At 43.7% G+C, this 26,640-nt stretch overlaps 1 protein-coding gene across 1 annotated transcript in view; it reads left to right on the forward strand.

Moving 5' to 3' along the window:
* The window catches only part of SMYD2 (SET and MYND domain containing 2), a 172,721-nt gene extending 148,067 nt beyond the window's left edge, over positions 1–24,654 (forward strand). The window contains exons 6-14 of the mRNA XM_006890569.1: positions 2,055–2,118; positions 2,774–2,898; positions 9,363–9,430; positions 12,497–12,599; positions 16,127–16,237; positions 17,711–17,831; positions 19,337–19,511; positions 22,100–22,208; positions 24,280–24,654. Of these exons, the coding sequence (XP_006890631.1) occupies positions 2,055–2,118; positions 2,774–2,898; positions 9,363–9,430; positions 12,497–12,599; positions 16,127–16,237; positions 17,711–17,831; positions 19,337–19,511; positions 22,100–22,208; positions 24,280–24,360 (957 nt within the window). The 3' untranslated portion in view covers positions 24,361–24,654. The remainder of the gene's footprint in view (positions 1–2,054; positions 2,119–2,773; positions 2,899–9,362; positions 9,431–12,496; positions 12,600–16,126; positions 16,238–17,710; positions 17,832–19,336; positions 19,512–22,099; positions 22,209–24,279) is intronic.
* Positions 24,655–26,640: the final 1,986 nt, after the last annotated feature.

Genomic DNA, 26,640 nt, shown 5'->3' on the forward strand with positions numbered 1-26,640 from the left:
TCAAAGGTTCTTGCTAATAAGAAGAGCTGGTGACAAGATCTCTGTGTTAGAAACCTTTTAAAACTGTAATTTCATTCACTCCTATAGACCTACTGCTCTCTCCACCTTTAAAATTTTTCTCTGCTTATGTGATTGCAATGATCAGCATGTATCTCTCCCCAGACCAAATTAGGACCCTGGGGCTGCCTGGGCATAAGGAGAACATTTCATAACCCTGAGGTCATCATTCCATTGTTTTCAGCTCATGTCACTTGCTCTCTGAAATGCCATTTTGCTGACTCAGATTACCCAAGACTGTTGAAGAGAGCCTTTAAGTGAGAACATGAAGTTTTCACACAGATAGACTCAATCCTGGAGGGTTAACAGAGAGGAGAAGGGAGTGGAGCAAAACATGATAAATAGATAGGCTGGGGGAAGGGAAAGGCGTATACAATAAGTGATGAGACATTATAGTTAGTTCCTTTAATCACTTGTAATCATTGTCACAGAACAAAACGAGTGTGTAAACTTGGCTCCTTATACGCATGAACTTCACCCACTGCTCCACCGAGAAAGATGGGCAGTCTCCTTCCATTCGATTTACATCTCTGAAAACCTGCTGGAGGGTCAGCTATGAGTTAGTTCCTGCTGACTCATTTGCCAATGAGGAGTTGTAATTTGTACCGTAATTGTCCTGTTGAGACTGACTTATGTCAGTCAGCGTTATTTATTCTAGAGTCATCCATGTTCAGTAGCTCACAGATTTGTACTCTATCCTAATGATAGTAGCACTTACCTTTTCAATCACAGGGCAATGAAGGAAGTACTTAGATTGTCAGAAAGGGTCGGAGCAGTTGGAATGGCTAGGTCACTATCGGATGAGCATGTCAGAATGAAGAAGCCAGCATCGTCAGCATCGTGGGAGGACTGGGTGCTCAGTCTACCGTTTTCTTTCTCCTCACTTCTGGGTCTTATTCATAATCTTGTAGTGAAAACTTTCGAGGAATCTGCTTTACTTTCCTGAATGAAAAGCTTTCTCAGTCAAGACGACTTATTAATCTTATAAAGATGCATCCTGTGAATGGAGGATTGCTGCTGCACAAAGGAACTACGGAAAGGTTTTGGCCCCGGCAGGGGGGTCTGAATGTGGTGATGAGTTTACAGAGCTCATTCAACTTTTATTATAATTACTACTACCACTAATAGTCCATTTAAATGAAAAGTTACCTGACCATCTTTTCATCTCCATAGGACTCGGTGATTAAAAAAACAGACCATTTGTATTCTAGTGGCTTGCAAAGGATTAGAGTAGACAGGCTACCCAACTACCAAGGGGAAGCTTAACATGTTAACTAGGGAGGTGAGTGCGCCCCGCAAGACCACCTGTATCCTCCGATTGAATAGCCAGATACAAAGACACGGCCTTGGGCCAGCTCTCGAGCTCTGCTTTTGAGCTCTTGTCAACACCAAGTTTATTCATGTCCTCAAAGCCTAGCGGGTTTACTATTGTTAGCTCCTCTTGGGGTGTCTAGAACAAAGCCAGCAACACGTTTCAAGTGGATCTGGGCTCCCAGATACAACCAAAAGAGTCTTTTTGAAACACCGAATTTGAGATCATTTTCGCCTATGCTTAAAGAAAGTGTAAAATGGATGGGGGGTTTGATTTTTGTTCCTTTTTAGAAGGAGAAATAATAAATAGGATGGTTGGTCGGCAGACATGGTCCTTTTAAGTAAGGGCCCTAAAAAGTTGTTTTTCCAGCCCTCATTCATTCCCATAATAAGCGTTCTTGAGCCTACTGTGTGCATGGCATTATCAGGGTGTTAGGGACACGGCAGTGACAGGCTCGCAATGGGAACGCTGTAAAGGCATTTTAAAAGAGCGTTTTGAATTTGGATATGGGGCAGACATTCTCACAGCCCAAGTTGTGGATTCCTTGGATAGCTTTTTCTCCTTCATTGGGTAATACCAGTATACCGTTTCCCCCCCTTTTCCTTCCTGTTGATTTGAAAGGGAAAACACTTTTTTTGCACCTACTGGTAAAATGTATGTCTGTGATTTCTTTCCCAATTACTAGAAAATCCACCCCCCAGAGAGGACACCATCAGAGAAATTGTTAGCTGTGAAGGAGTTTGAATCACGTAAGTCTGAAACCCAGAGTGTTCCTGCTGGCCAGCTGAGGAGTTTTTTATGCCTAAATTTAATGTGTATTAGGCTGAGTTGAAGAAAGAAAGGGTATAGTTGGTGTATATGGGAGTGTTGGTGGTAATTTTAATTAATAGTTTTTATTTTGTTTCACATGCTGTTGTGAAAAATAAATTTACCTCTTTTCCTGGTTTGACCAGATTACTGGGAAGTAATTGAGGAACTCACACACTGAAATATTGCACCCCTAGCTGTCTCCAGTTCCTCTGCTGGCTTGCTGAATATTTTTGGATCTTTGTTGAATTGCATTGCTCTCTAAACAGCTGATGCCTTTACTGGAAGGCACCAAAACTTGACCATAACACAGATTCCAGGGCCATGTGGGGGCCTGGGACTGGACTGAGGCTGGTTATCAGTCATTGCCGCTCATTCCTGACCTCACTGCTCGTGGTCAGTTGGCATTTCTTGGACTGGGTGACTTCCAGCTGTCAGGGAGATAGAAGAAAGGAGAAATGTCATGCTTATCTTTTCTCAAGATTTGACCCTCAGACCAATATTCTCTGGCACCTGTTACAGAAGGAAGAGTAGGATATAGCTAGAAAGCCAGGGTATTCTCTCTGGTGAGTGAGTGATTTGATTATTTATCCACAGATCTGGATAAGCTAGACAATGAGAAGAAAGACTTGATCCAGAGTGACATTGCTGCTCTCCGTCACTTTTATTCTAAGCACCTGGAGTTCCCTGGCACTGAGAGCCTGGAAGTCCTCTTTGCACAGGTAAGTGTGGCAGCCTCGGGCACCACTGCCTGCAGCCTGCCCCTCTCAGAGTCTTATCCCAGCGCATACATAGTGAAGGCAGGAAAAATGGAACAAAGGTGTCTACTCAATGACAAGGCTCTTGCCCTTTTTTGCCCCCGCTTGCCATAGCCTTTAGGTGACCTCCAACATATCCAGTCCTTCTCTGAATTGGTTCTCACTGATGAGCGCAGAAAATTCCCCTCCACTTCAGAAAGACTTTACAAAACAAATGAGTGAGTGACTAGTAGGTCGGTGCTATGGCCAGTTTCAAAAGATCCCACTGCCATCAAGTCTGCTCTAACTGATGGTGACCCTGTGCATTATAGGTAGAGCAACTCATGTGCCTTCCTTGCTGTGATCTGTTCAGAAGCTGATGGCAGGTCTTCTGTGGTGCCCTGGGTCACTTCACACCCCCAGCATTGAGGTTACTAGTCCAGTACAGACCATTGGGGCTTCCCAGGGACCGTTCTTTGCCCCTAAAAAGACCATTTGAAGTTTAAGAACAAAAGACAAAAACAAAACAACACCAAAAAAACTCATGGTGCCATCAGATCAGGTATTTGAACTTAAACTGTATGAAATTTTACTCTTCTTAACATAATCTGTCATTCAGACAGCAATACCTATCTGTTTGGGGTTTTTTTCTTTTCCTCTCAATTCCTCCCAACTCTGTGAACACTCTGTCTTTTCTGATGAAAGCTAAGGAACCTTGTTTAAAGAATCGTAGGTTAACCAAAATCAGAAATAATTGTCAGGGGTGGGGGAGAACACAACACTAGAGAGATTTCTAAACAGAGCAACTGTAGTGTGCTTGAATATCTGGAGTCAGGTGCTCATGGAACAGCTCGGCTGTGGGTGTTGCCAGGTCACGAGAAGGAGGTGCAGTGGCACCGTCAGTGGCTCATCCATCTACCGTTTGTATCTGAAGGATGCTCTTGCAGACCTGACTTACCACAGCAGGAGTCTTTCCCTCATACATCCACGAGTGGTTCCTTGCCAGATCTGCACTTGTTGCAAATAACCTCAGAGATGAGAACTGCCCCATGGATGCAAATAGCTCCTTTCCCTGCTACAGCTTTTGACCTTTGCACATCAGGTTGTAATTAGATACTGTGGACAGTTAAGGCTTTTTTATTTTATTTTTATTTTTTTATTTTCAGGAGTTTATCCTAAGGACAAACAAAAAAGAGCTAGTGAGAGATTATGAAATTTATATGCAAGTTGAATTCTTTTAAAAGTCCTTGGAGGAGGGAGAAGAGGAAATACTATAAAGAGGCAGCAGTCCTAGATGGTTAAATAAATTAAAACATAACCATGTAATGGTAGAAAATTATGTGGCCTTTTAAAATTGCTACAAAGACTATCTAGATATAGAGAATGAAATAGCATTAAGTATTAAAATAGATGAGAAAATGTGTAATATGAAAATATACATTCATGTTGTTTTTATACATGTGTACTTATGAAAAATATTTCACAATTGAGTATCTTCTGACTTGTGGGGAAATTTTGCCTTTTTTTGGTGGTGGTTTTGTAGGGTGAGCTTGTGTAACTTAAAAAAAATATACTCAAGTCACAAAAGGGTAAATACGCATAGTGCCAGTGTTGTAAAGCAGGACTGACATCGGGTTTAGGGGGAAACTAAGAGGGGATAAATAATGCACACTGCATTGAAACAGATGAGGGAGAGACTGTTTAGGAGGAATATATGATTAGGTATTATTGTCATGACAAGGGTCCAGAATGAAAGCTGCATAGTGGAGTGGACAGGGGGTGAGGGGGTGCGGGGGGGGGGGGGGGATGTATAACAATGAAAGAATTTTTTTTTTAACTTTTCAAAGAGAAAAGTGAACTGAGGAGGAAGGGTGGGCAAGGAGGAAAGTGTGCAACAATGAATGAATGGAAATCCAAAGTTGTTGTAAACTTTCATTAAAATTAAAAAAAAATAGGTTATAATATGGATGGAGAAGAGATTGAGGTTGTTAACAGTTACAGCTTGCTTGGCTAAAAAAAAAATTCACTCAGAAGAAGAAAAACAGAAAAAGCTCTTACAATTCTATCAATTAGAGAAAGTACATATATAAAGAGAGAAATGAGTCTTCCATCAGTTCTCACTGGATGCTGTTCACAGTTCAACTAATTTCTTTATAGGTTTAATATTTATGCAGACAGGTCTAGGGTGTACCTGTTAAAATTAGGAGGGAAATGCTATTTTTTAATAAAATTTATTTTAAATAAAACAACGGGGGGCTTAATTTCATTGTTAAGTTAGGAGAATTAAATACCTTCCTGTTTTCATAATAGTACCCTGGATTTATACCATAGTTTCCCAACACATTGGATTTGGATGCAAAAATGAGAAAATACACTTTTTTTTTTTTTATTTAAAAAATGAAATACTTGATTTTCTTTTCCCCTGGGTTGAAAAGGGTGTGATTATGTAAGAAAGCAGGAGAGTTGAAATACCTGTAAGATACTTTCTCATCACTTCTAACTGTGAGAGCTGATAGCTTTTCTCCAGCGAGGTAATGAATACTGGTCCGATTCCTCAGTGTCGCTTTGATGTGGGACTTTATTTTCATATCCAAAATCACAGATTAGATTCCATAAGTAGGAACATATTTGTAGGAAAAAATTATTCATAATCTTTGAAATTTGGACTGAAAAAGAGGTAAAACACTTTGTGTGTGTGTGTGTGTGTGTGTGTGTGTGTGTGTGTGTGTTACAGTATAGTATTGATACTTACATAGTTATGGTCAATAAAGTCACCTCAAATAGTGAATGAAAATATATATATATATATACTTGTTCCTGGGGGAAATGCAAAATTAGATACCTGTGAACTTCTAATCACACAGTATTTTTGTGGTTCGATTTTTATATTGAAAATGGTTTCTATTTATAGGCACTTTATTTAATATACACTATTGATTCATTAGCATTGAATTCATGGGGAGCAGCACTGTAATATAACTGATGCCCAGAATGAAGTTTATTTATATTTGGGAATAATTTTAAGCATTATAATAATCAGCAGAAAGCACAAAAATGGAAAAACAAAAAACAAAGCATACCAGTTAAGTAGACCGTAAGAAGGACGAGCATTTACAGCATGAGAGCTAAAACAAGAAGGCATAGTGTCACCTGTGTGAACTCAGCTAGGAACATGTAAGGGAGTGACTTGAATTTTTCACTGCTCTGAGCCTTTGGTGAATGACCCATAGGAGTGCCGTGAGTATTGATTACGGTGTTACGAATAAATTTCAGCAAGTAGACAAATTTTCAGCAAGCCCTGGTCATGCAAGTGCTGAAATAGCTGCTCTCCTGAAGTTGGGCAGTTTGAACGTATCCAGCAGCTCACAAGAACAGGACCTGGCCATCTCCTTTTGTAAAGGTTACAGCCAAGAAAACAGCAGGAGGCAGTTCTCCACTGTTAAATGAGATTGCTACACATTGGAATTGACTTATGGCACCCTTTATCTACACTACTCAAATTCACAAGTCTGACTAAAAAAAGTAGCTGTGACTCCTTCACAGACTATTATTTTTATGTGTCAAGTCTTAGTAGTCTTCCTGAGATGGTATGTGTATAGATGCCTGCATACACAGGCACACACATACACACATCTTATTTTCTTGTGTAATTTTTCAAAAAGAACTTTGCTCTAAGAAAACTTGAAGCAGTAAAAGTGCTTCTCCCACATCAGGCCACTGTCCGGCCTGCCTCTCAGCACCCAGCTGCCTGTGTGCTGTTCCAGCCTCAGCCCTTTCCTCTCTGAGGGTGGTGAGAAGGTGTGGTGGGTTACTTAGATGTGATGCAGAACTAGCTGACTCTACAGCGTGACCACCCTCTTCTGACAGCATTTTAACCACCGGAGACATGCATGCCTGGGAAGTGTATTTTTGGTGGCCGATTCCATCTAGTCTAAATGCTAACTGTGAGAATAGTTTTAGCAAAGCAGTTAACATCTGATTTAACTTTGGAGAAGAGAAAAAAAAAGACGGACTCATTCATCTTTCTTAATATGCAAGCTCACTTTTTTTTGTCTCTAGGGATATTTTGGAGAGAGGGAAGCTGGCAAGCAAATTGTTGTGTGGTTTGGTTTAAGCACCATCACCAGCTCCCAGAAATGGACAGAAATGACACTTGTGCGTGGCTGATGATGAAGCCCACTTGCTTCTTCAGAGTAAGAGGAAGGACAGAACGTTGGTGTCTGAAGAGTGTAGACTCAGAGAAATGGGCTGTCATTAGGGAAAGAGACGGACAAGCAAAGGAGCAGCCCTCTCTACCAGAGAGGCCCCAGAGTTCATGGGGCATTTTCAAAACCTAGCTCAGTTTTAAAAATTGTTTCTAGCTTCTCTCTCTCTCTCTCTCTCTCTCTCTCATTCTGCAAGTATTTACTGTTGTCTTTGGGCACAAGGAGCTCTGGTGGCTTAGTAGTAAAGAGTTGTGCTGCCAAACCAAAGGCGTGAGGTTCACATCAACCAGCTGCTCCAAAGGAGAAAGACTCTCCCTTCCCTCCCACCGTGTGATTTATAGCCTCTGAAAACCTGCTGGAGCATCAGCTAGAAGTCGGTTCCAACTTGAGGGCACATAAAGTATGGACACAAGACTCCGCTGGAGCATGTTTGGCTTCATTCTGAGATCATTTGTCTGTTAGCTGGTGTTGCATTATGTTGTTACACATGCAGCTGCTAAGTGAAAAGTTGATGTTTCAGATCCACTCACCGGTCTTTTGGAGAGAGATGTGCAGTGTCCTTCCAAACAAATTTTGGAAACCAGATGAAGGATCACCCTGAGTTAGTATCTGCTTAATGGCAATGGGGTTGGGTTCTTAGTGTATGAGGGGCTTTTTAGTAAAGTGTGCAGTTTGGAGAATTGACATGCTAGTAAATTGAGTTAAATCTTAATTGACTGTCACCTAATGCTGGTTGACGGTCATTGGCTCATGGTCACTGGTTCATGTCCTGAGGTCAGAGTTCTTGGAGTTGACACAATGTTGAATAAATGTCCAGCTCCATCAGGATCCTGAAGGCCATGAATTGTTTCACTAACAGTCACCTTTTCCTCTTTATATTCTGAGTTATGAAATATTGCAGGTCAGGCTCATCATTGCCCTGCTTTTGTGTGTAGCTAGATCCCTAAGCCTTGGCCTTGGCCTGTTAATTTGAGGTTAAATGAACTACATTAATGCTGAGTCAAAGAAATATGGAATATTGTGAACAGACCAGGTTTGGCAGCCAGAACATCTAGTGTGAGTTCTGATTCTTTTCCTGTTTTGTTATATGACCTTGAACCATTTGTCTGCTGACCCTCTTGGAGCCTCATTGTCCACATCTGTGAAATGAATTGTAATGATGTGAGTGTAGCATTGAACGTTTAGAAGAATGTTAACTGAACATGCCCCAGTGTAGTGTCTGGCCGATAGTGCATGCTCAGCAGATGCTAATGTTATGCTCGTCCGTTAATCTGAAATAAACCTGTGAGGGTATCTTGGTTTTGAGGTGTGAGGAGAGTGTTTCCAGTCTGCCTTCCTCGGCCTTGTAAACACTGTGAGGGAAGTAAGGATCTCAGCCTTTGCCTCTTCCTGCCATTGTGACACTGTGCACGTCACCAATCCCTTCTGGACTGAGAGGCACTTCCCATTCAGCTCTGAAAACAGAACCCGCTTGAGTAGCCTGGATGTGCCAGTAGACTGGGTCTTCCTTGAGGGCCATTTTTTGGCTTGTTTATCACTCTATCCTCACTGCCTGGCACAGAAGAGCTCTCCTTAAGTCTCTGTGGAAGGAGTACATGGAGTGGTTTAGAACTTGAGAATGCCAGATCCTCAGCTTCAACTTGCTTAGCTCTAATTAACTCCCAAAATGATGAGGATAGCCCTTGATATGGTAATGCCAGCACTCCATAAGATAAGTAGCTGAGAAGCAGACCACAGAGTCTCAGTTCCTGAGCTTCAGGCCCTCAGCTGCTGTGCCTCTCGAGGGGATGAACAGTCAGTAGGTGAAGTAAACAACCAGATTCAGCAACTCTTTTTTTAATGGGAGAAAAATTAAGGATTCGATGGTGACCTCAAGATCAGAAAAAGTGGTGGGGATAGACTATAGATCTCCTAACTCCCTGGCAAATATGCAGACTCCTATCTATGGGCCCTTGGGCACCTCAGTGGCATTCTTGGGCCATAGTATGTGGCTGGGTAGGTAAACTGGACCAGGGTTGCTGCAGACTTAGCCACCCTGCATTCATTTGTTTGTAATTGGAACTGATGTCTAAATTTTGTTTTCACAAAGGGTGCTTTTGGTAAAAAAAGAAAAAAAAAGTTTTAAAACAACTACACCAGAACATGTTTCTGATTAATTTGTTAAAGGTCAAAAATAAATTATTCCTTTCCAGGGAAAAGCTTTGGCTCACTTTCTCCTTTCTCTCTCTCCTTCTCTCACTACAGGTTAACTGTAACGGCTTCACAATTGAGGATGAAGAACTTTCTCATTTGGGTTCAGCAATATTTCCTGAGTAGGCTGAGTTTGACTTCATTTCTTTTCTTTTTTTTTTTTTAACTAATTTTAACACTAATTTAATTTTTTGATATTTAAATAACCCACCTAACTGCATGTGACAGACATGACACTCAAAGTGAATTAAGACACCTTTTTAATTCTGCCAGATTTGAAAATATTTCCCCTGCACTTAAGGATCTGCAGGTAGTAGTTAAGAGAACAGTTGCTTATTAAGTCCTGCCAGGCAGAGAGCTGTTATTAAAGAACATTTTATAGTGTGTGTAGAAGAAACAGCCTATGTCCTGCTGAGAAATTTGCCTTCTGCATGTCTGTGATTCTGGAAATCTTTGGGGTTTTTTTTATTCTCAAAGGGAAACATTAATTGCCAACCAAGAATTGGCTACAGACTTGTGTGGAGAATCTATGAGCCTCTTCTCCATCGCTCCCTTTAGAAAAATATCCATCCAGAAACAGTACAGTTTGGAGGGAGGGTAATGAACTGGAGAACAGTTTCAAAGAACTCTAGGGGTTTTCTCTCAAACAATTCAGGAGCAGCTAGCCAGTTGGAAAATGGAGATCTTTGTATCTTTACTTAAATGGCCTTGCCATTGTCTCTTGGGTAGAGTGGATATTTCCAAAATGACCTAGCCCCCTGAAATCACACCCTTGTTGCTTAGCGGGGCCCTTCCTGCACCCCCTGTGTGAATAAGCCACATTGTGGGTCCATTCTATCCAGTGGTTTCGGTTTGAGAGGCACACTGGCTCTAGGTTGAGGATGTGTCTTGGCGAGCACTCATCACAGGGCACTTGCCACAGATGAGTATTTGCTTCTGGGTGCCAGTCTATTGCTGCCACACTCCATGCATCACACAGGTCAGAGGCAGAGGAATTATACAGGCCTGTGTCATTTGAGTGTCTGTTTCAAGCTTGTTTGAACCAGAGGAACAAAAAACTTGACCTGCATCATAACACGGCCCATATGTCTTCTGTAATTTGAATTGTGATAGCAAGGAAAGAAGTGTTTTGAGGGGGGAAGACCCTTTGGGAAAAGGAAAATGAGGAAGAGAATGTAGAGATCCTCCATAGAAGGTTCCTGATGACAGTCTGAGCCGCTGCAGCAGACTCCCAGGAGGGGTGGGCTAGGGTACGCTGTTGTGAGGGGGGTGTGTATGTCTGCTCTGAGTATTTCCTGGGACTGGTAGGAGTGCTAGGTGTAGAGAAGAGAAAGTGATTGTCTCATAGATCAAGAGACTAAAGCCCAAATTTAGGGGACCAGATTGCTCTCATTGGTAGCTTTAAGGGGAAGCCTTGCTTCCTTCAGTGCCTTGGGGCTTGGAGGAGGTTCTCACATGCTATCTTAATGCTGCATGTCTGTCTCTGTCCTCTTAGAAATTTGGATTACTCTGGTGTAACCTCTTAACATCCTGACAGCATCTGCAAAGAAAAACTTACCCCAGATGAGGTCATGTTCACCAGCAGGGTTACAACTTCAGCACATCTGTTTTGGGGGACACAGTTCAGGTCATAGCAGCTTCTGAAAGACTATACATAGGGCAAAAAGTGATGTTGTCTGAGAAAGTTGTAGCACCGTGAGCACGTGTTTCGCCTTTTCACTAAAGAGACACCTCCAGTTCACTGAGCCTGAGGAGTTTCCATGGAGACTCGAGATGATGTGTATAACTGGACTTCAGTCATTTGCTTCCTCCCTGCCCCGTAAAGCCATGTAGTAGGTGTATCAGTTGACTTATTCCTAGGATCTGAGTCCCCTGTAACGCCAGGACAGTAGGTGCAAGCTTTCAAAGACCGAGACAGTGGAATCACAATGTGTTTGCCCAGGGTACATGGCCAACCATGCCTCACTCAGGCCACTGGAACTGGAGGTGGCTCTTCCCTCCACATCCACAGCACCCATTTTCATCCAAGCATGGGACAAGCCCTTGTCAGACATGGCATTCCCTCTTCTCTTGCCTTCTAGGGACAAATAAGTGAGGGATTTTGGCCACTGACATGTCAGGAAGATGAGATCTCCCTACACAACAGCAGTTATGTGTATGGATGTGAGTGCCCCACAAGACTACCAGCCCTAGTTTCCGGCAGTTTTAATTGGGGGAAAAAATCTCTTTGGGCTGAAATCATATCGGCATTGTGATTTCAAAGACAGCATTTTCAGAGATCAAGCATTTTTCCCCTGTAGTTTAGAAATTTCTGTTCTTAGAACTTTGACCTTGATATAATCAGAAAGCTCAAAGCCCCTCAGATAGGCGAATCTCTATCCTCCTCACCGTCCCTAAAAAGCAGACAGTGACAGCAGGAAGAGTAATGTCCCAATTTTCCTGATGAGGAAGTTGAGGTGCTGAGAGACTCTGGTGGTTTCTGCAGGGGGAGGGGAGAGGGGATCAGAAGCAGCCACTTAGAGAACCGGCATCCCCCGTGGTGACACTTTCTCCACATCTGAAGAAAACACATAGAAATAGTCCACTAATGTATAACATGGCTTGGAAATGACAACCCATTTGTCTTTCATAGTACACAGTGGAGTGGCAATTAGCTGTAGGTTCTGGGGATTTTGAATCTAGCATCTTAACAGAAAAGACTGTGGAGTTTTGTTATTTCTTACTTTCAGCTTTTTTCCTTAAAAAAAAAAGCATGTTTTGAGTTCTAGATTGCACTTTTCAGTGTAGTTAAAGGTGACTAATGTTAGTTGTCCTCAAGCCAGTTCTCATTCATGGCGACCCCACATGTGCAGAGAAGGCCCTTATTTGACTCTGATCTTTAGCAAGCAGGTTGCCAGAACTTTCTTCTGAGGTACCTCCCGGTGAGTTTGAACCCCTAACCTTTTAGCTGCTAGTTGAGTCTTCAGTCATTTTGTCCTCCAAAGGGCATTGCTAAAGGTTTAGGGGTTATGAAAATAAAGGCATGCAGACCAACCTGTAGAATATGATAGCCAGGGAGTAGGGTTTTTTGTCCCCCTCTGTGTTAAAAAGAAGCAGTTGCTCTGACTTAGCATTGAGCAGCCACATGGAGTCACTTAAGTGTCTCCTGCCCTTACTGAAAAAGTGGAATTTTCTCTTCTGATTGACAGTGTTGCACTGATGAATCATAGCTGTTGCCCCAACGTGATAGTAACTTACAAGGGGACGCTGGCAGAAGTAAGAGCTGTACAGGAAATCAACCCGGGAGATGAGGTGAGTGCATGGCCCATGGTGACAGGACCAAAGTGTGTCGGCTGGCGGTTATACAGGGCTGTTAGACTGTCCAGGCAGGGTCACTAGAGCATTCCAGGTCTGGTGCTCTAAGGGCCAATGACACATTGATAACCTGTGGCTGGAGGTTCCTGGGGCTGTACTATTTAGGGCCTCCATATGGTGCCGGCTGCTTCATTGTTTGGTCAGGAAGAATCCAGAAGGAATGAACTCAGCTGCACTGAATTTCCCATGGAGGGTTGTAGATTTGCAGAGAAAAGTCTCCAGTGAGCGACATGAAGTTTCTGATTCTTCTTAGAGTCTGTGTATTCTTATTGCCAAACAATTGAGTTTGAGCTTTATTTTTAAAATTAATGATATTTTGCCTATTCTCTCAGAAACAGTCAAAAGTGTCCTTCTTTAAAAGAGATCCAGGAACCCAATAGTAGCTGAAGAACTTCAATTCCAAATGACCTATCAAGTGGCCCAAAGAGTCACATTACTAAACCAATAATCCAAATGACCTATCAACGTTTCATGATGTCCCTATTCCACATACACATATGAGACCCTTATTCAGATGATTAGGGGAATAGAGGACGTAAAGTTGGAACTTACTTGTCAGTGATCTTCTTGTGGGTTTTCAGAGGCTGTAAATCACAGCAGCTGGTGGATTCGAACCTTGTACCTTTGGGTTGGCAGCACAACTCCTTACTACTAATCCCCCTATTAAACCAATCAACCGTACTCGAACTCGTGAGTCAGGATAGAACTATGCTCCATAGGTTTTCAATTGTTGATTTAATTTGTTTTTGTTTTTTTTTTAAGTCAGTTGCCAGTTTCTGCTCAGGTACCTCCCAGTGAACTCAGAACTCCAGTCTTTCCATTAGTAGCTCAGTGTATCAAACAGTTATGCCACTCAGAGACTCCCTGAAGGCAGCAGTAGCTTTTTTGTTTGGGTTTATTTTGAGAGCACAGCTGGTGACATGTCTGTCAGAGGAACCCATGTTTTGTCACCTACTCAGAGATCCCTTCCATTACAGCAGTTCTTTGACCACCTGACAAGATATCTTACCCCCAAAGCCCTCCCTACTAAATTGCTCAATGTGTGCTCTATAGTCTTAGTAAAACACAGTAATTGTAGGGGATGCCATTACATACTTTCTAGTGCCCTGGTAGCAGAATGGATATTGTGTCACACTTTAACCAAAAAGGTTGGTGGTTTGAATACATCAGCTGCTTTGAAGGAAAAAGATACTTTGTCTCCTCCTTTAAATATTTACAACCTGGAAGCCAGTAGGAGATTCGCTGTAAGTGGAGACTGATTTGGTAGCAGTAAGTTCCCATTAAAAAAAAAATAGAAATAAAATTATTAAAGTACATTTAACATAAAAATTTTAGTGTGTATTTTAAAGTGGTCATCTGGATATCTAACAAAGTGTCATTGTGTTAAATAAAGGACATGTGATTTGAATTCCCTGGAAGTTGTTAATTAGTCCACCTCTAAGTTGGAAGCAAGAAGCCTGATAGACAGATTGGACCCTGGATCCTTTGCTAAATTCATTACAAGGAGGGTGTCTCCTGTTGGGTCAGGGACCCACTGGTTTCCACGAGCCCTTCGAGACTTGTCACACAATTCCAGGCAGTTGGGGTGTAAGTCACCTGGCACCTGCACTATGGTCTGACTGTAGAGAAGTGCAATTTTGTCTCCTACACTGGCTTTGGGCAGTGACACTGGAAGCGGCCTTTGTCGCCATCTTCTGGGCTCTTGTATTTGTTACACTACATGTCCTTCAGTCTTGCCAAGGAAATGATAAAGGTTCTTGCCATGTAAGGCAGGGCCAGCCTTAACTCCTGTTATTGTTGGCTGTCTTAACTTTCACACAACCTGAAATGCAGTGACCTCTCTGACTACCTGGGAAGTCAGTACTTCAGCAATTACTTGCCCTTGAAAGAGAAAGGTGCCCATCATTCAGGGAATGAGAGTGAGGAGAGCTTGGCCACCCTGCACACATCAAACCCTGTGCCTGCTCTTCCCTCACCTGCCTGGTGGTGCTCAGGGTGACTGGCTCACTCATGGCTTTTCAGGTCCATCTGTTCAGTCAGACGTTTGCCCGATTGTGTGAGATGCTTACCAAGTGCCTTTCCCACTGAATAGGTAATAGAGAGTAAAATGTTAGTCTCCTCTACGTGCTCCAAGGCTTAAAAAGAAGAAACGAAGGGAGACCTCAACAATCTCAAAGGTTAGGCTTTCTCTGGATCAGCTGGAAGGCAGCTGGAGACTGGTGTTCTAGAAGCTGTGTCTCCCCATTCTGCCTGATGGTGCCAGCCCGAGCCGCCAGTTGCCTCCCTCTGGGCTCAGGGTCTTACTCCACTGCAGCTGATGTGGGGAGAGGGGTGACATAGTCAGGCCTGCTTCTTATTCCGTCAGTACAGGCAGCACTGAGGGCAGCGGAAGCATCTGAGCCATTCCAGACTCTGGGACCGAAGAGACTCCCTTCAGGCCAGGCAGAAGCAGCAAGGGCCACACCCCAGGAGGACCTGAATCCTGGCCCGGTGTGGCCTGGACTTCTGTACCTGAGAAGTGGCCTCTGCTGCTGGTACAGATGCAGAGAAGCAGCGGGTTTCCTTTCGCTCTCCAGTGTACAGTCTCAGGGCCTCCGTTAACTTCCCATGGGCGGAGGAGCTACCCAGTTTGGCCGAGTTTTCTGTGTACAGCAAAAGACAGTAGGCAGGTCATGTCTCTGTTTAAAAGGAGTCCTTGGACTATTTGTCCTTTTGCGACTGAGATATTTCACTCTACATGATGTGTTCTAGGGTCCCCCATGTTGTGTAATGTTTTAAAAGTTCGGTGGTTTTTTATCAGTGTTGTGTAGTAGTCTATTGTATGAATATATCATAGTTTTTCTACCATTCATTTGTTGATGGGCACTTGGGTTGCTTCCATTTCTTTGCGATAAGAGTGAATAGATAATGATCATTGGATTGGAACAGATAAAAGAAAGAGCTGTCTAAAATGAATATATGATTAGGCATATACATATGACAATAGCCCAGAATAAGAGATATATCATTGCAAAGAGGACTGGGGGTGGAGAGAGGAAGGTAATTGTGCAACAATGAATGAATATTTTTTAAAAAGGTAAACAAGGGGAGGGAAAAGGGAGGGTGAGGGGGTAAGATGTGCAACAATGAATGAATGGAAATCTAACTTCTCTGTAAATGTTCATTAAAATAACAATTAAAATGTTATTTATATATATAAAAAAAAGGAGTCCCTGGATGCCAGCTGAAAGGTGAGTAGTTCAAGTCCACCCAGAAGAAAGGCTAGTGCACTTCAAAAACTCAGCCATTGAAAACTACGTTCCTGCTGAAGTACATGGGGTCACCATGAATCAGAATTGAGGAGAGATTGACTCTTAAGGGGAGGAACTCGAGGTGTTAAAGCAGGTGTTTGCAGAGCCACAGGCATCATCAATGTAGGGTTACACTATAGCAGATTCACGTTTCAACTTTTGTGGACCCCTTAGGTATTTACCAGCTACATTGACCTCCTGTATCCAACCGAGGACAGGAACGACCGGCTCAGAGATTCTTACTTCTTTACCTGTGAGTGTCAGGAGTGCACCACCAAACACAAGGTAAGTCCTGCTGCCCCGCAGAGGCTCGCCGCCTCTGTCCATCTTAGGCTGCTCTTCAGAATGAGTTCCCCTCAGCTTTGGCGTGTACCCTCCAAGATTTTAGACCCTTTTCAGCAGCCTTGTAAAGACAGCCAAACGGAATCCAGTTAGACCAGGTGTGTGTGTGTGTGTGTTTCATCCTGCTCCCAGCAGCTGCTGTGAACATTCCCATTCGACTAAACAAATAACAGGACATGCCAGAAAAGTACTTTCTTGAAGAGAAAGGACTTCTCAGACTAAGGGGAGGCAAAAGGAAATAAAAATGTTTAGGCTTTTCAGTCTATTCACCAGAGTCTGTGGACTTTTCCCCAGCCTTGCCCAAATTCTTATCAGTGCCATTCCTCTTCATTCCTTTAATATTTTGTCAGTGAGTAAATATCTACTTGAAGCAAATGTATTCTAGGTTGCCGTTGGTAGGTGCTAACAGGTTGACTGCAACTCCTATAAGTCACGCTAAGAGCAGTAAGGCAGCTCTCGAGGCGCAGTGGTAAGGGTTTGTTCTGCCAGCCCAAAGAACACAGTTTGAATTCACCAGCTGCTCCAGGGGAAAAGATGGGCAGTCTGCAGCCATGCGATTTACTGCTTCCGAAAACCCACCAGAGAGTGAGCCAGGAATTGCTGGCACTTAACCACATAACAAGAATAATAATAGATTGAGACCTTGTCCTGTCCTGCATACTCTAACAATCTCCATCATGCTCAAGCACGTTGAGAGTCTTCCTCTTTTTTACTGACCCTCTGCGTTGCCCACCATCATGTCTGTTTCCCATTATGACAACTAGGCTTCTTAGATGTGTCTCACAGGACGTGCCGTCAGAATGCTCCTTACAGCAAGGATGGTGAAGCTTCCTCTCTCATGCTCTGGGCATGTTGTTAGGAGGGGCTATTCTTTGGAAAAGGGGTACCAGAGATGAGTTGACACAGTGACTGCAACACTGGGCTCAAGTATGTCAGAGATAAGGATGGCACAGCATAGAATAGGTTTCAGGGCTGTTGTTGATAGGGTCCCTATGAGTCGTCCTTGACTTGACATCACGTAACAACACAGCAGGTACTTAGTGACCACTGATAGCCAGTGGCTGTGCTCACTGCCACTAGGTGAAAGCTCTGTTTCAAACCTGCCAGTAGCTCTTCTGAAGAAAAGGAGGTGGCACTCTACTTCCATAACAATTTGGAGCCTTGGAAGTCTTAGAGGCAAGTCTGCTCTGTCCTACAGGATCTCTGTGAGTTGGAATTGGCAGCTGTAGCTTTTGGGTTCCATAATTATATAGTATTTTTGTTGTTTGTTTGGAATATCCTTTAACTCCATTGCCTGATTTCCTTTTGCTCTTTCCTAACTATGGAAGAGCCAGTTCATCTCCCTTCTTGTTGTATTATATGAGAGGTATATCTCCCTGGAAGGTAACCTCGTGCCTTTTTGGATATTTTTCTCAGGATGAGGCCAAGGTGGAAATCCGGAAGCTCACAGATCCCCCAAAGGCAGAAGCCGTCCGTGACATGGTCAGATACGCACGCAATGTCATTGAGGAATTCCGGAGAGCCAAGCACTACAAATATATCCTTTAACTGTCCTCACAGTTTACTGTCCTTCATCCTCACTATAGGGAGCTGAGTGGAAGGTAGGAAAAGGGATTGGGAGAAAGATGGCTTTGAAACTCCAAACTTTGAAGGAGGAATTTCTCCTGGTAAATGTGTGAAGGATTAGTGACCACTCAATAGGTGGAACCAACCAGAGGCAATGCTTTTAAAGTTCTTATTTCTCCTTATTTGACTCGTTTGGTCAGGAGCACATGTGGTGGAAGAGTTTGTTCTCCTCAGAGTAGGAAGTGCCAGTTTCTTGAAGCCCATTGTTATGTGCTGTCAAGTCCACTGTGATTCACCGTGACCCAATGAACAGTAGCTCTGAACCCTGCCCTATCTTGAGCCAGTCTCACTGTCTCTGACACACCAGCTGCCATTTGCCACAGTCATTGTATCAGTCTCCAAGCACTGGTCCCTCCTGGCCATGAGCCCAAAGTAGATGAAACAGAGCTTCACAATCATTCAACCAAGGAACAACTTGGTTTCATTCTGCAGAACAGACCTGTTTGTTTTCTTGGCAGTCCATGTTAGGTTCAGTCCTTTTCTCCAGCACCACAATTCAAAGGCACCAATTCTTCTAGCTCTCTGATGCATAGCAAATAATTGAGAAGACCGTGGCTTGGATTAAGTGCACCTTAGTCTCTAGACTGACATCGTTGCTCGAATTTTACTTTGGGCATTTAACAGTGCCACATGATTTTCATAATGGTCATCATATCTCAATTAATTCTCACGTGACACTGAAGGAGGAAGGCTTGGGTCTGATCTAGCAGAATAGGAAAAGGCTTTCAGGTGTCAAGTACTTGCCAAAAGGTTTGATAACTATCAAAATCTATGTTCTAACCACTCCCTCACAGTCCCGGGGGTGCATTGGTTAAGGGTTCACCTGGTAAAAGGTTAGCAGTTTGAACTCAAACAGTGACTGCTTAGGGTAAAGACCTAGCCATCTGCTCCCATAAAGATTATAGCCCAGAAAGGCCAGGGGACAGTTCTTCTCAGTCGCATGAAGATGCAGTGAGTTTACTGTCTATGAAAATGCACCTAAAGCCAACCACCACTGCATTAGGACTGGCCTGGGGAATCTGGAAGGAATTAGCTTCTCCAGAGTGTAGTCCCAGTGGGAGGAACTCCGAGAGAGGCAGTGTTTCTCCACAGAGGAAAACACTTTCCAGGGGAGGGGACCCTTGTTTTGAGATACTTGGAATTCAGTTGGGATTGAGAAGATCTCTGATTCTAAATTTGTGACCAACCCGAGGATCCATTCCCTGTGGGTAAAATTCTTTGGTTTGTTTCACTCTTGAAGCTGTGTTTTTCCTAGTTTATGTCTTCAAGAAAAATATCATTCCTTTCACTTTGGCTTGGTTTTATGTAATTAGCTTTCTCGGGCTGGGGACATGGGTCCAGCTGTTAAAAATGGCTGCTTGGGGACATTTCTACGGGGGTTATGCCTGGCCTGTCGTTTCCTTGACACCACAGCACCCCCTAGTGAGCTGCTGGAGATCTGCGAGCTCAGCCAGGAGAAGATGAGTTCTGTGTTCGAAGACAGTAACGTGTATATGCTGCACATGATGTACCAGGCCATGGGTGTCTGCTTGTACATGCAGGACTGGGAAGGAGCCCTGCGCTATGGACAGAAAATTATTAAGCCCTACAGGTGATTGCTGTGGCTGTTCTGCGCTTCCTGGGACAGAATGGAGTGTGGTGGTTCGTAGCATGCACCCTCCTGGCTGTTGTCTTCTTCGTGCACCAGTGCCTGGAGCATGCCTAGGACAGCTTTCTCTTCTCTGCACCCACATCTGGAGGGACAGGTATAGGGCGCTGCTTCACTGGCCAGGTCTACCTCAACCATCTAGAGGAGACCCTGAGGGAGACATTGTTAGGGGCGCTGGGCATACTCCTTTCCAGGGCACCCCTACCAAGGGTTATATCCATAACAGTGAATTCCGAATAGTTTTGTTGTTTTTTTAAAAAAAAACAACCCTATTTGTTTCTTTTCCCACCCTTCTTCTCAAGTTAAATGCCACCTATTGGAAACCCTCCTTGTTGGTGTGTACTGTCAAGTCAAAACCAACTCAAAGCTCCAGCGGGTTTTCATAGACAGTGGGAGGAGATTGCCCATCTTTCTGCCACGAAGCAACTGGTAGATTCAAATCCGGTACCTTCAGGTTGGCAATGCAACACCTCACCACCAGGACTAATCTCTTCTTTCTCAGATTACAGCTTCTGTGTGCGAAGGGGGAACCTCGTGGAGCACTGGGTTGGCTGTGATAGTTTCACGTCTCCACTCGGTTGTGAGCTGGAATCAACTCTGCCTTCGAGTGGTAGTGGTTGAATATGTTAACTTGGAATGGTGAAGTTGGAAGTTTCCTGACTGAGACGGTTGTTAAACCTTCAGAGGAGTGCCTGACGGGAGCCGAGGCATTTTCTTCTGGTCATCTTGCTAGCTACTTCCAAGCCCAGATCTAGATCTGAATCACGGGGACATTAGTACATGTATGTTGCACATTGATCGGATCAGCCACCAGCCAAGTGGAGCGGAATGTCTTGGCATTAAACTAGAAACCTGGGTGTTTAAGAAGCACTCTGGGTGTGTAAACTAATCAGGAGCCCTTGGTATTGGCTTAGGTTCTGAGACTGGGGACTGTTAAATTCTGCTTTTGTCTGAATTCACGACTAATTCTGCCCTCCACCTCTCCTTCATTTCTCCGCTTAGCCAGCAGGGGGAGCCCAAAGGGAAGCTAGCTCTTGGAAAGGGAATTTGTTCCCTTCCTTGTAGGAAGGTGAGAAACTCTTCTGTTCTCATAGACACTTTTCTCAGTGAATTCTCTCGTGGGATCACTGATGAGTGTCTCAGCCTGGGATCCTCCCAGCAGAGCCAGTCTGTGCTTATACTCTGCCTTAGCCACGTGAGTGCCGCCCTGAAGTCCTCTTCTGGGGCCCTAAACCCAAGTTCTCACCAGGCAGCATGGCTACCTCTAGCCCAGAAATATAGCTGCAGCTTTTTAGAATAAGCTTTTAGGATACATTGGGTAGAGCAGATTTGTCTGTAAATAAACACCTGCTGGAACATAGGTAATCTGATTACTTAGTGGTAAGGAGTTTTTGCTGCCAGCCTAAAGGCACATGGTTCAAATCTACCAGCTGCTTCATGAGAAGTAAGAGAGGCAGTCTCCTCTTATGCAGGTTACCTGCTGGAGGATCAGCTACGAGTCGTTTCCAGCTCAACAGCATGCAACAGCAACAACTGGAATGTAAAACATACACACTCTGATGTTCAGTTAGAAATGGCCCTGTTTTCAACAGGCCTGAGTTCCACTGAATGTAAAGCCTCCTGCTGGACAATGAAGAAAGTGTCTCTGGAAGATACAGCTCTTCTCTTGACTTCAGAGAACTTACTGTTTCAGTGGAACAACTGCTATCACAGAATGGGACAGAAAGTCTTAACACATACATACCCCCAAGGGAGCCCTAGTGATTTAGTGATAATGAATGAGGTTACTGACACAAAGGGATACAGTTTGAATCCACAACCTGCTCTGTAGGAGAAAGATGGGCACTTTCCTCCCATGTGATTTACAGCCTCTGAAAACTCTCTGGAGAGTAAGCTATGAATTGGCTCTGACACAGTATCATTGAATTGAGTTTGATCTTTCCAATGTGAGATTTTTAGGCCTGATTGCTGTCCTGCACTGAATGAAACATGTACTTTTTAGGGGGGGGGGTGGATGGGTTTTTTCAGCCTCTTCCTTTGATATAAAACAAAACAGGCACAGAATGCTCCGATGGCCCAGTCCACAGGGTGTTGTGCAAGCCTGAAGAGTGAGCCTCTCTGGGGTTTCTAGTCCACCAGCCCCTCTGTGGGAGAGAAGATGGACATCTCCCATGTGGTGTGCAGCCCCAGAAACCCCAGTGGAGGGCCAGCAAGGACTTGGGGTTCTGACTCAACAGCAGTGACTTTTGAGTTTTAGCCCTGGAATACCTGAAATACAGAAATTTGGACTGGATTAGATGATTTGGGGTAGGACTTCTGGTAGTTCTGGAGCTTTTGAGACCCACACAAACTACACAACACACAGTGTGTCCGTAATGGGTAGGTGGGAATCTGCTGAGGCCGCTGAGGCCCCGCTTCTGTGGAGAATTGGGCCCTGAGTTCAGCCAGCATAGCTGCCTCACTGAGCCTGTCTCAGGGCGGAGCTCAGCAGCCTTTGACCAAGTGACTCGTTTTCTTCTCTCTTCTTCCAGTAAACATTATCCTTTGTACTCCCTCAATGTGGCCTCCATGTGGTTGAAGCTTGGCAGGCTGTACATGGGCTTGGAAAACAAAGCTGCAGGCGAGAAAGCTTTGAAGAAGGTAGGTCCTTGGACACGAGTCAGTGCTGGTAGGGCCTGGGTGTCCCCGGGGCACCTGTTCATAAGGCTGCACACTCTGAAAGGCCCTGTTTAATGGAGAATGGTTCACTCTTGGCCCACCCTTGGGCCGTGGTAGTGGGACAGGAACCGTGTCTGTACTCCACTCACCCTCTTCTCATGAATGGATGCACTCTTCGGGAGACTGACTGGGCCACAGACTCAGCCCTGAGCATGGGGGAGAGAGAGTGCTCACTGTCTTGCTCCTGCAGGAAGCCTGGAAGTGGGCTAAGGCTATGGGGTGGATCACAGACCATGGTGACGGAATTCTCCATTTGTCTGTACTCTAGGATTTATAGAATTACCTTCCCAAATATTGATGAAATGGAACGGGTTGGATATTTAGAGTTGCTTGATAGATAGTTTGCATGCCAGAGCCCTCAATTAGGATTTCTCCCCCAATTCTTAATGACAAAATGGAGGCTCATGTAGGTTAACTAGCCAGTCGCGGGTATGTGGTAGGGTCTAAACTCAAGCTGGGGTCTTTTTTTGAGCCCACAGCTCCAGGTCCTTCCTCTGGTGTCGGGGCCCATGGGGACTGCAGACCCTAAGTGTGTTCACTTGTTGATGCTGGGCTGTCGGTAAGGGCAGCTAGGCCCTGACCCTCACCTCCTTCAGCAGTTCACAGCCACCCTTTTGAATACTGACCCACCATTGTTCACCATGTGAATGTCCAAAGGCCATATGCTGTAGCCCTTGGGAAAAATCTATTTTCATACCCCATCAGAGAACATTTATATGTGCTGGAATTTGGAGACCTCATCATCCAGATTGCCAAAGCTGCCCAGTAGGCTGTTCAAGATAATGGAAATAAGACCCCACATCAAAAATGGAAGGATAGGCCAACCAGGCTATAGGTGTGAGTTAAGCATGGCATGTCCAGTTTTTAAACTATGGCATTTTCTTCTTAAATAATGTATTTCCTTGGTGAAGGCAATGGCATGTGTATATTCTCTGAGAGGTTAGGGAAATCAGGAGAGAGGAGAATGCCTTTTGAAACAGGTGGCTCCTAAAAGTCTGCCCTGTTCCTTAGCCTGCCTCCTATTGAGGTAGGATAGAGGATGAAAATAATACAACATAAAGGTATGTGGGGAAGAAAACCAAACCAAAACCAAAGGAGTGCTTGCCATAGTCACAGACCTTCAAAAATCCACATAAGGGACAATGATTTTAAGTGTTTCTGTCTGTGAGCTTTATACTTAATTAAAAAAGAGCAAAAGAAATTCTAGTAAATTACATTTAATACATGTTTTGTGTATGTCTGTTCTAAACACTGAGTATTAATAACTGAGAAGTAGGTATTATTTCTTTTACAAATTATGGAAATGAGGTGCAGAGCGGTTTACTAAACTGTTCATGATCACAGAGCTTGGGTGGGAGGAAGCCACCAGAAATTCCACCACTTCCTGCAGCCTCACTGTAAAGAAATCCCGAGGAGCTCGGCCGGTACCCACGTAACTGCTTGGCTGCCACCTGGAGGGTTCGCAGAGTGGACCCACCGTGTTTTTCCATGAGAGTAAAGACCTGCTGACCTGCTCCCACAACAGTAACACTCTGGGAAGCCCTGTAGGGCAGTCCTCTGTCCCGTGGAGTCACTGGGTGTCAGGGTCGGCAGTAGACCACAAAAGAAAGACATCTGAATAAACATGTTCTCTGTAACTTTTGAAAAATGAAAACAGTAGCTATTTTTTTAAAATGTTTTAAAATAAAGAGGGAAGATTGTCCATTTTAAAAGAGGGGAAAATAGTTTCATGTTAACTAGATTGCTTCTCTAGAAAAAAGAAAAAAAAACTTGCCTCAGCAGTAGAGACTGGATGACTAGACTAGTCCCTTGCCAAATGGAATTGTGTCACACTTTTAAAGCCAGGTAATGTAAAACATAGGTTCAAAAAGCTTGTCTGCTGGTATTCTAGGCCTTAAGCAGAGAGGTCCAACTTGAAATAGTTTGCCTGGGTGGAGGTGTGAGGGATTTGGTGCTGGACTCTTACCCCTCATTTCTTTGTCTTTCTCTTCAGGCCATTGCCATCATGGAAGTGGCTCACGGCAAAGATCACCCATACATATCTGAGATCAAACAGGAAATTGAAAGCCACTGAAACTATGCAGCATCTTAGTTTTTATTTTAATACACGTGCAGAACCTTAATATTTTTGAATATTTAAAATCCCAACCCTGCAACCCAGCAGTTCTGCTGAACAAAAAATTGGAATGAAAATACTATCTGCACGTAAACCTTGCCCATTGCTTCCTTGGAGGTTGGTCTTAATCTTTAACCTTAATATAAAATTTAATTTTTGAATGCTTTTTTTTCTCTTTCCCTAAGAGATATGGCATGGTTTCATATAATTTAATATACTTTGGAGAAGTCAAGTTTTTAAAATGCAATTATTCTTCCCTTTGTGCCTGTTGTTTGGGTAGATTGGATGTTAAAAATGCAATTCTTTTCCCCTTTATGCCTATTGTAATGTTCTTAACAAGGCTGGGTGATGGAGAATAAAAAGATAACAGTATCTGAGAGTGGTGTCTTATTCTTTCAGTGAGAACTTTTGAAGCAGTGGTGGGAGCCTAGCCTTTGGGGTTGGGAGTGTCACTTGTCCAGTGGCCACTAGTGACCCCAGGTGTCCCCTCAGCTTGTGGGGTCTGAGCCTGGGTCCTGTGCTCGTGTTCAAAGCACAGCACCTGAGGAGCCTGGGGAAGACGATGCGATGAAAGCAAAAAGGTGCAAGAACTGAACATGACAGAGTGGTCCAGCAAGCAGAGTACCCCTTCCTGTCCCTACACTGTGTTATTTTTACTTCCTTTGTTGAGGACCCTGGTATCCCTCAAAATACAGACAGACACTTAATGCCAGCTTTGCCTTCTTGCTTACTTAAAATATCTGACAGCAAACTTTCCATCTTGTCGCCTCCTCTTGATTGTTCCGCAGGGCAGTGCTCCCCTTGTTTGGAAAGACTCCAGGGTAATCTTGAGAAAGGATTTTTTTTTCTCCTTACCAACTCTGTGTTTTGTTGACCAAACATTCATCTCCACCCGCCCTGCCAGCAGGAACCCTGTTTGCAGCCCCACAGCCTGCACGGACTCAGTAAATAGTGCTGCAGAGAAGCCTGGTGAATGCAGGGTGTTTCTTTTAGGAGAGTTTCTTAGAATCCAAGGAGAGAAACACCCTGTAAATCAGTAATTAAAGACTGTTGGGTTTACACGTAAAAGACCTTTCATTGTCATGACCAGTAAACAGCTTGCACAGTTGTTAATCTTCTCTGTTACCTTCTTTGCCTCCCCTTCCGCTCTCCTCATCCTTTCTCCTCCTCACCCTAACATCTCTGTCTCACCCCATTAACTCTGAATGGAGAGATCCAACAGGTCTCACACACTCCGTTATTTTGGGGAAGTCCAAAATGTCATTTATTTGTCATCTACTATATGAGAAGTGCTCTGGATTCAGGGATTAGTAAGTCATGGACTGAGTTGAGTACCACTCACAATGATCCCATGAACAGACCTGACTCCTGTCCTGTCCTATGCCAGCCTTATCTCTGATATACTGGATCCCGTTGCTTCAGTCACTGTGTCAGTGCATCTCATTAGAGGTCTTTCTCCACCTTTCCAAGCATGATGTTCCTTTCTAAGGAATAGCCTCTCCTAGCAACATATTCAAAGCTTCACCAGCCTTGCCTCCAAGGGTCACTCTGGCTGCACTTTCCCCAAAACATATCTGTTCATTCTTCTGGCAGTCTATGGAATATGCAATACTCTTCTCCAGTGTCACAACTCAAAGGCATCAATTCTTCTGTTATTCATTGCCCAGCTTTCAAATATCACATACAGATAGTTCTTAAAAGAACAATGTTAAAAAAAAAAATAGAACATAATGTTCAGGGCATACTTTTTAACAAATTAAGCTAAATTATTGTTTGGTTTAAGAGGCTAATTTTGAAATAAGGTTTAAAGATTATCTCAAGGCTATAATTTCAGGAGTTCATGTACCCTTCATGACTATAAACTCTATAGAGTCCATGAGAATCTTTGAAATTCTGCCATTTCCCCCTTTAGATCAGGATTACTCTCTGGAATCTTTCTGTGATCTTCTGGCCCCATAGCAAAGGAAACAGTTAACCAAGGAAGCATTTGGCCACACATTCTGCAACCACTTCGTGGTCCTTCCTCTGTTCCAGGAGGATACAGAACAGTTACGTTTTGAATGAATGTTGGTAAGCTTTTAAGTCACCAGGACTGAGAGGTCAAACAGAAGCACAAACTAGGCCAACTAACTAGGATATCCTATGAAACAATGACCCTAAACCTCCAAACTAAGAAACCAAATTCCATGAAGTCTCTGGCAGAACCCTTAGTGCCTACTCTTTTACTTTGCTTTCTTC

Source organism: Elephantulus edwardii, unplaced genomic scaffold (assembly GCF_000299155.1).
Source record: "Elephantulus edwardii isolate Elephantulus edwardi_28Jun2011 unplaced genomic scaffold, EleEdw1.0 scaffold00090, whole genome shotgun sequence".
Lineage (NCBI taxonomy): Eukaryota > Metazoa > Chordata > Mammalia > Macroscelidea > Macroscelididae > Elephantulus > Elephantulus edwardii.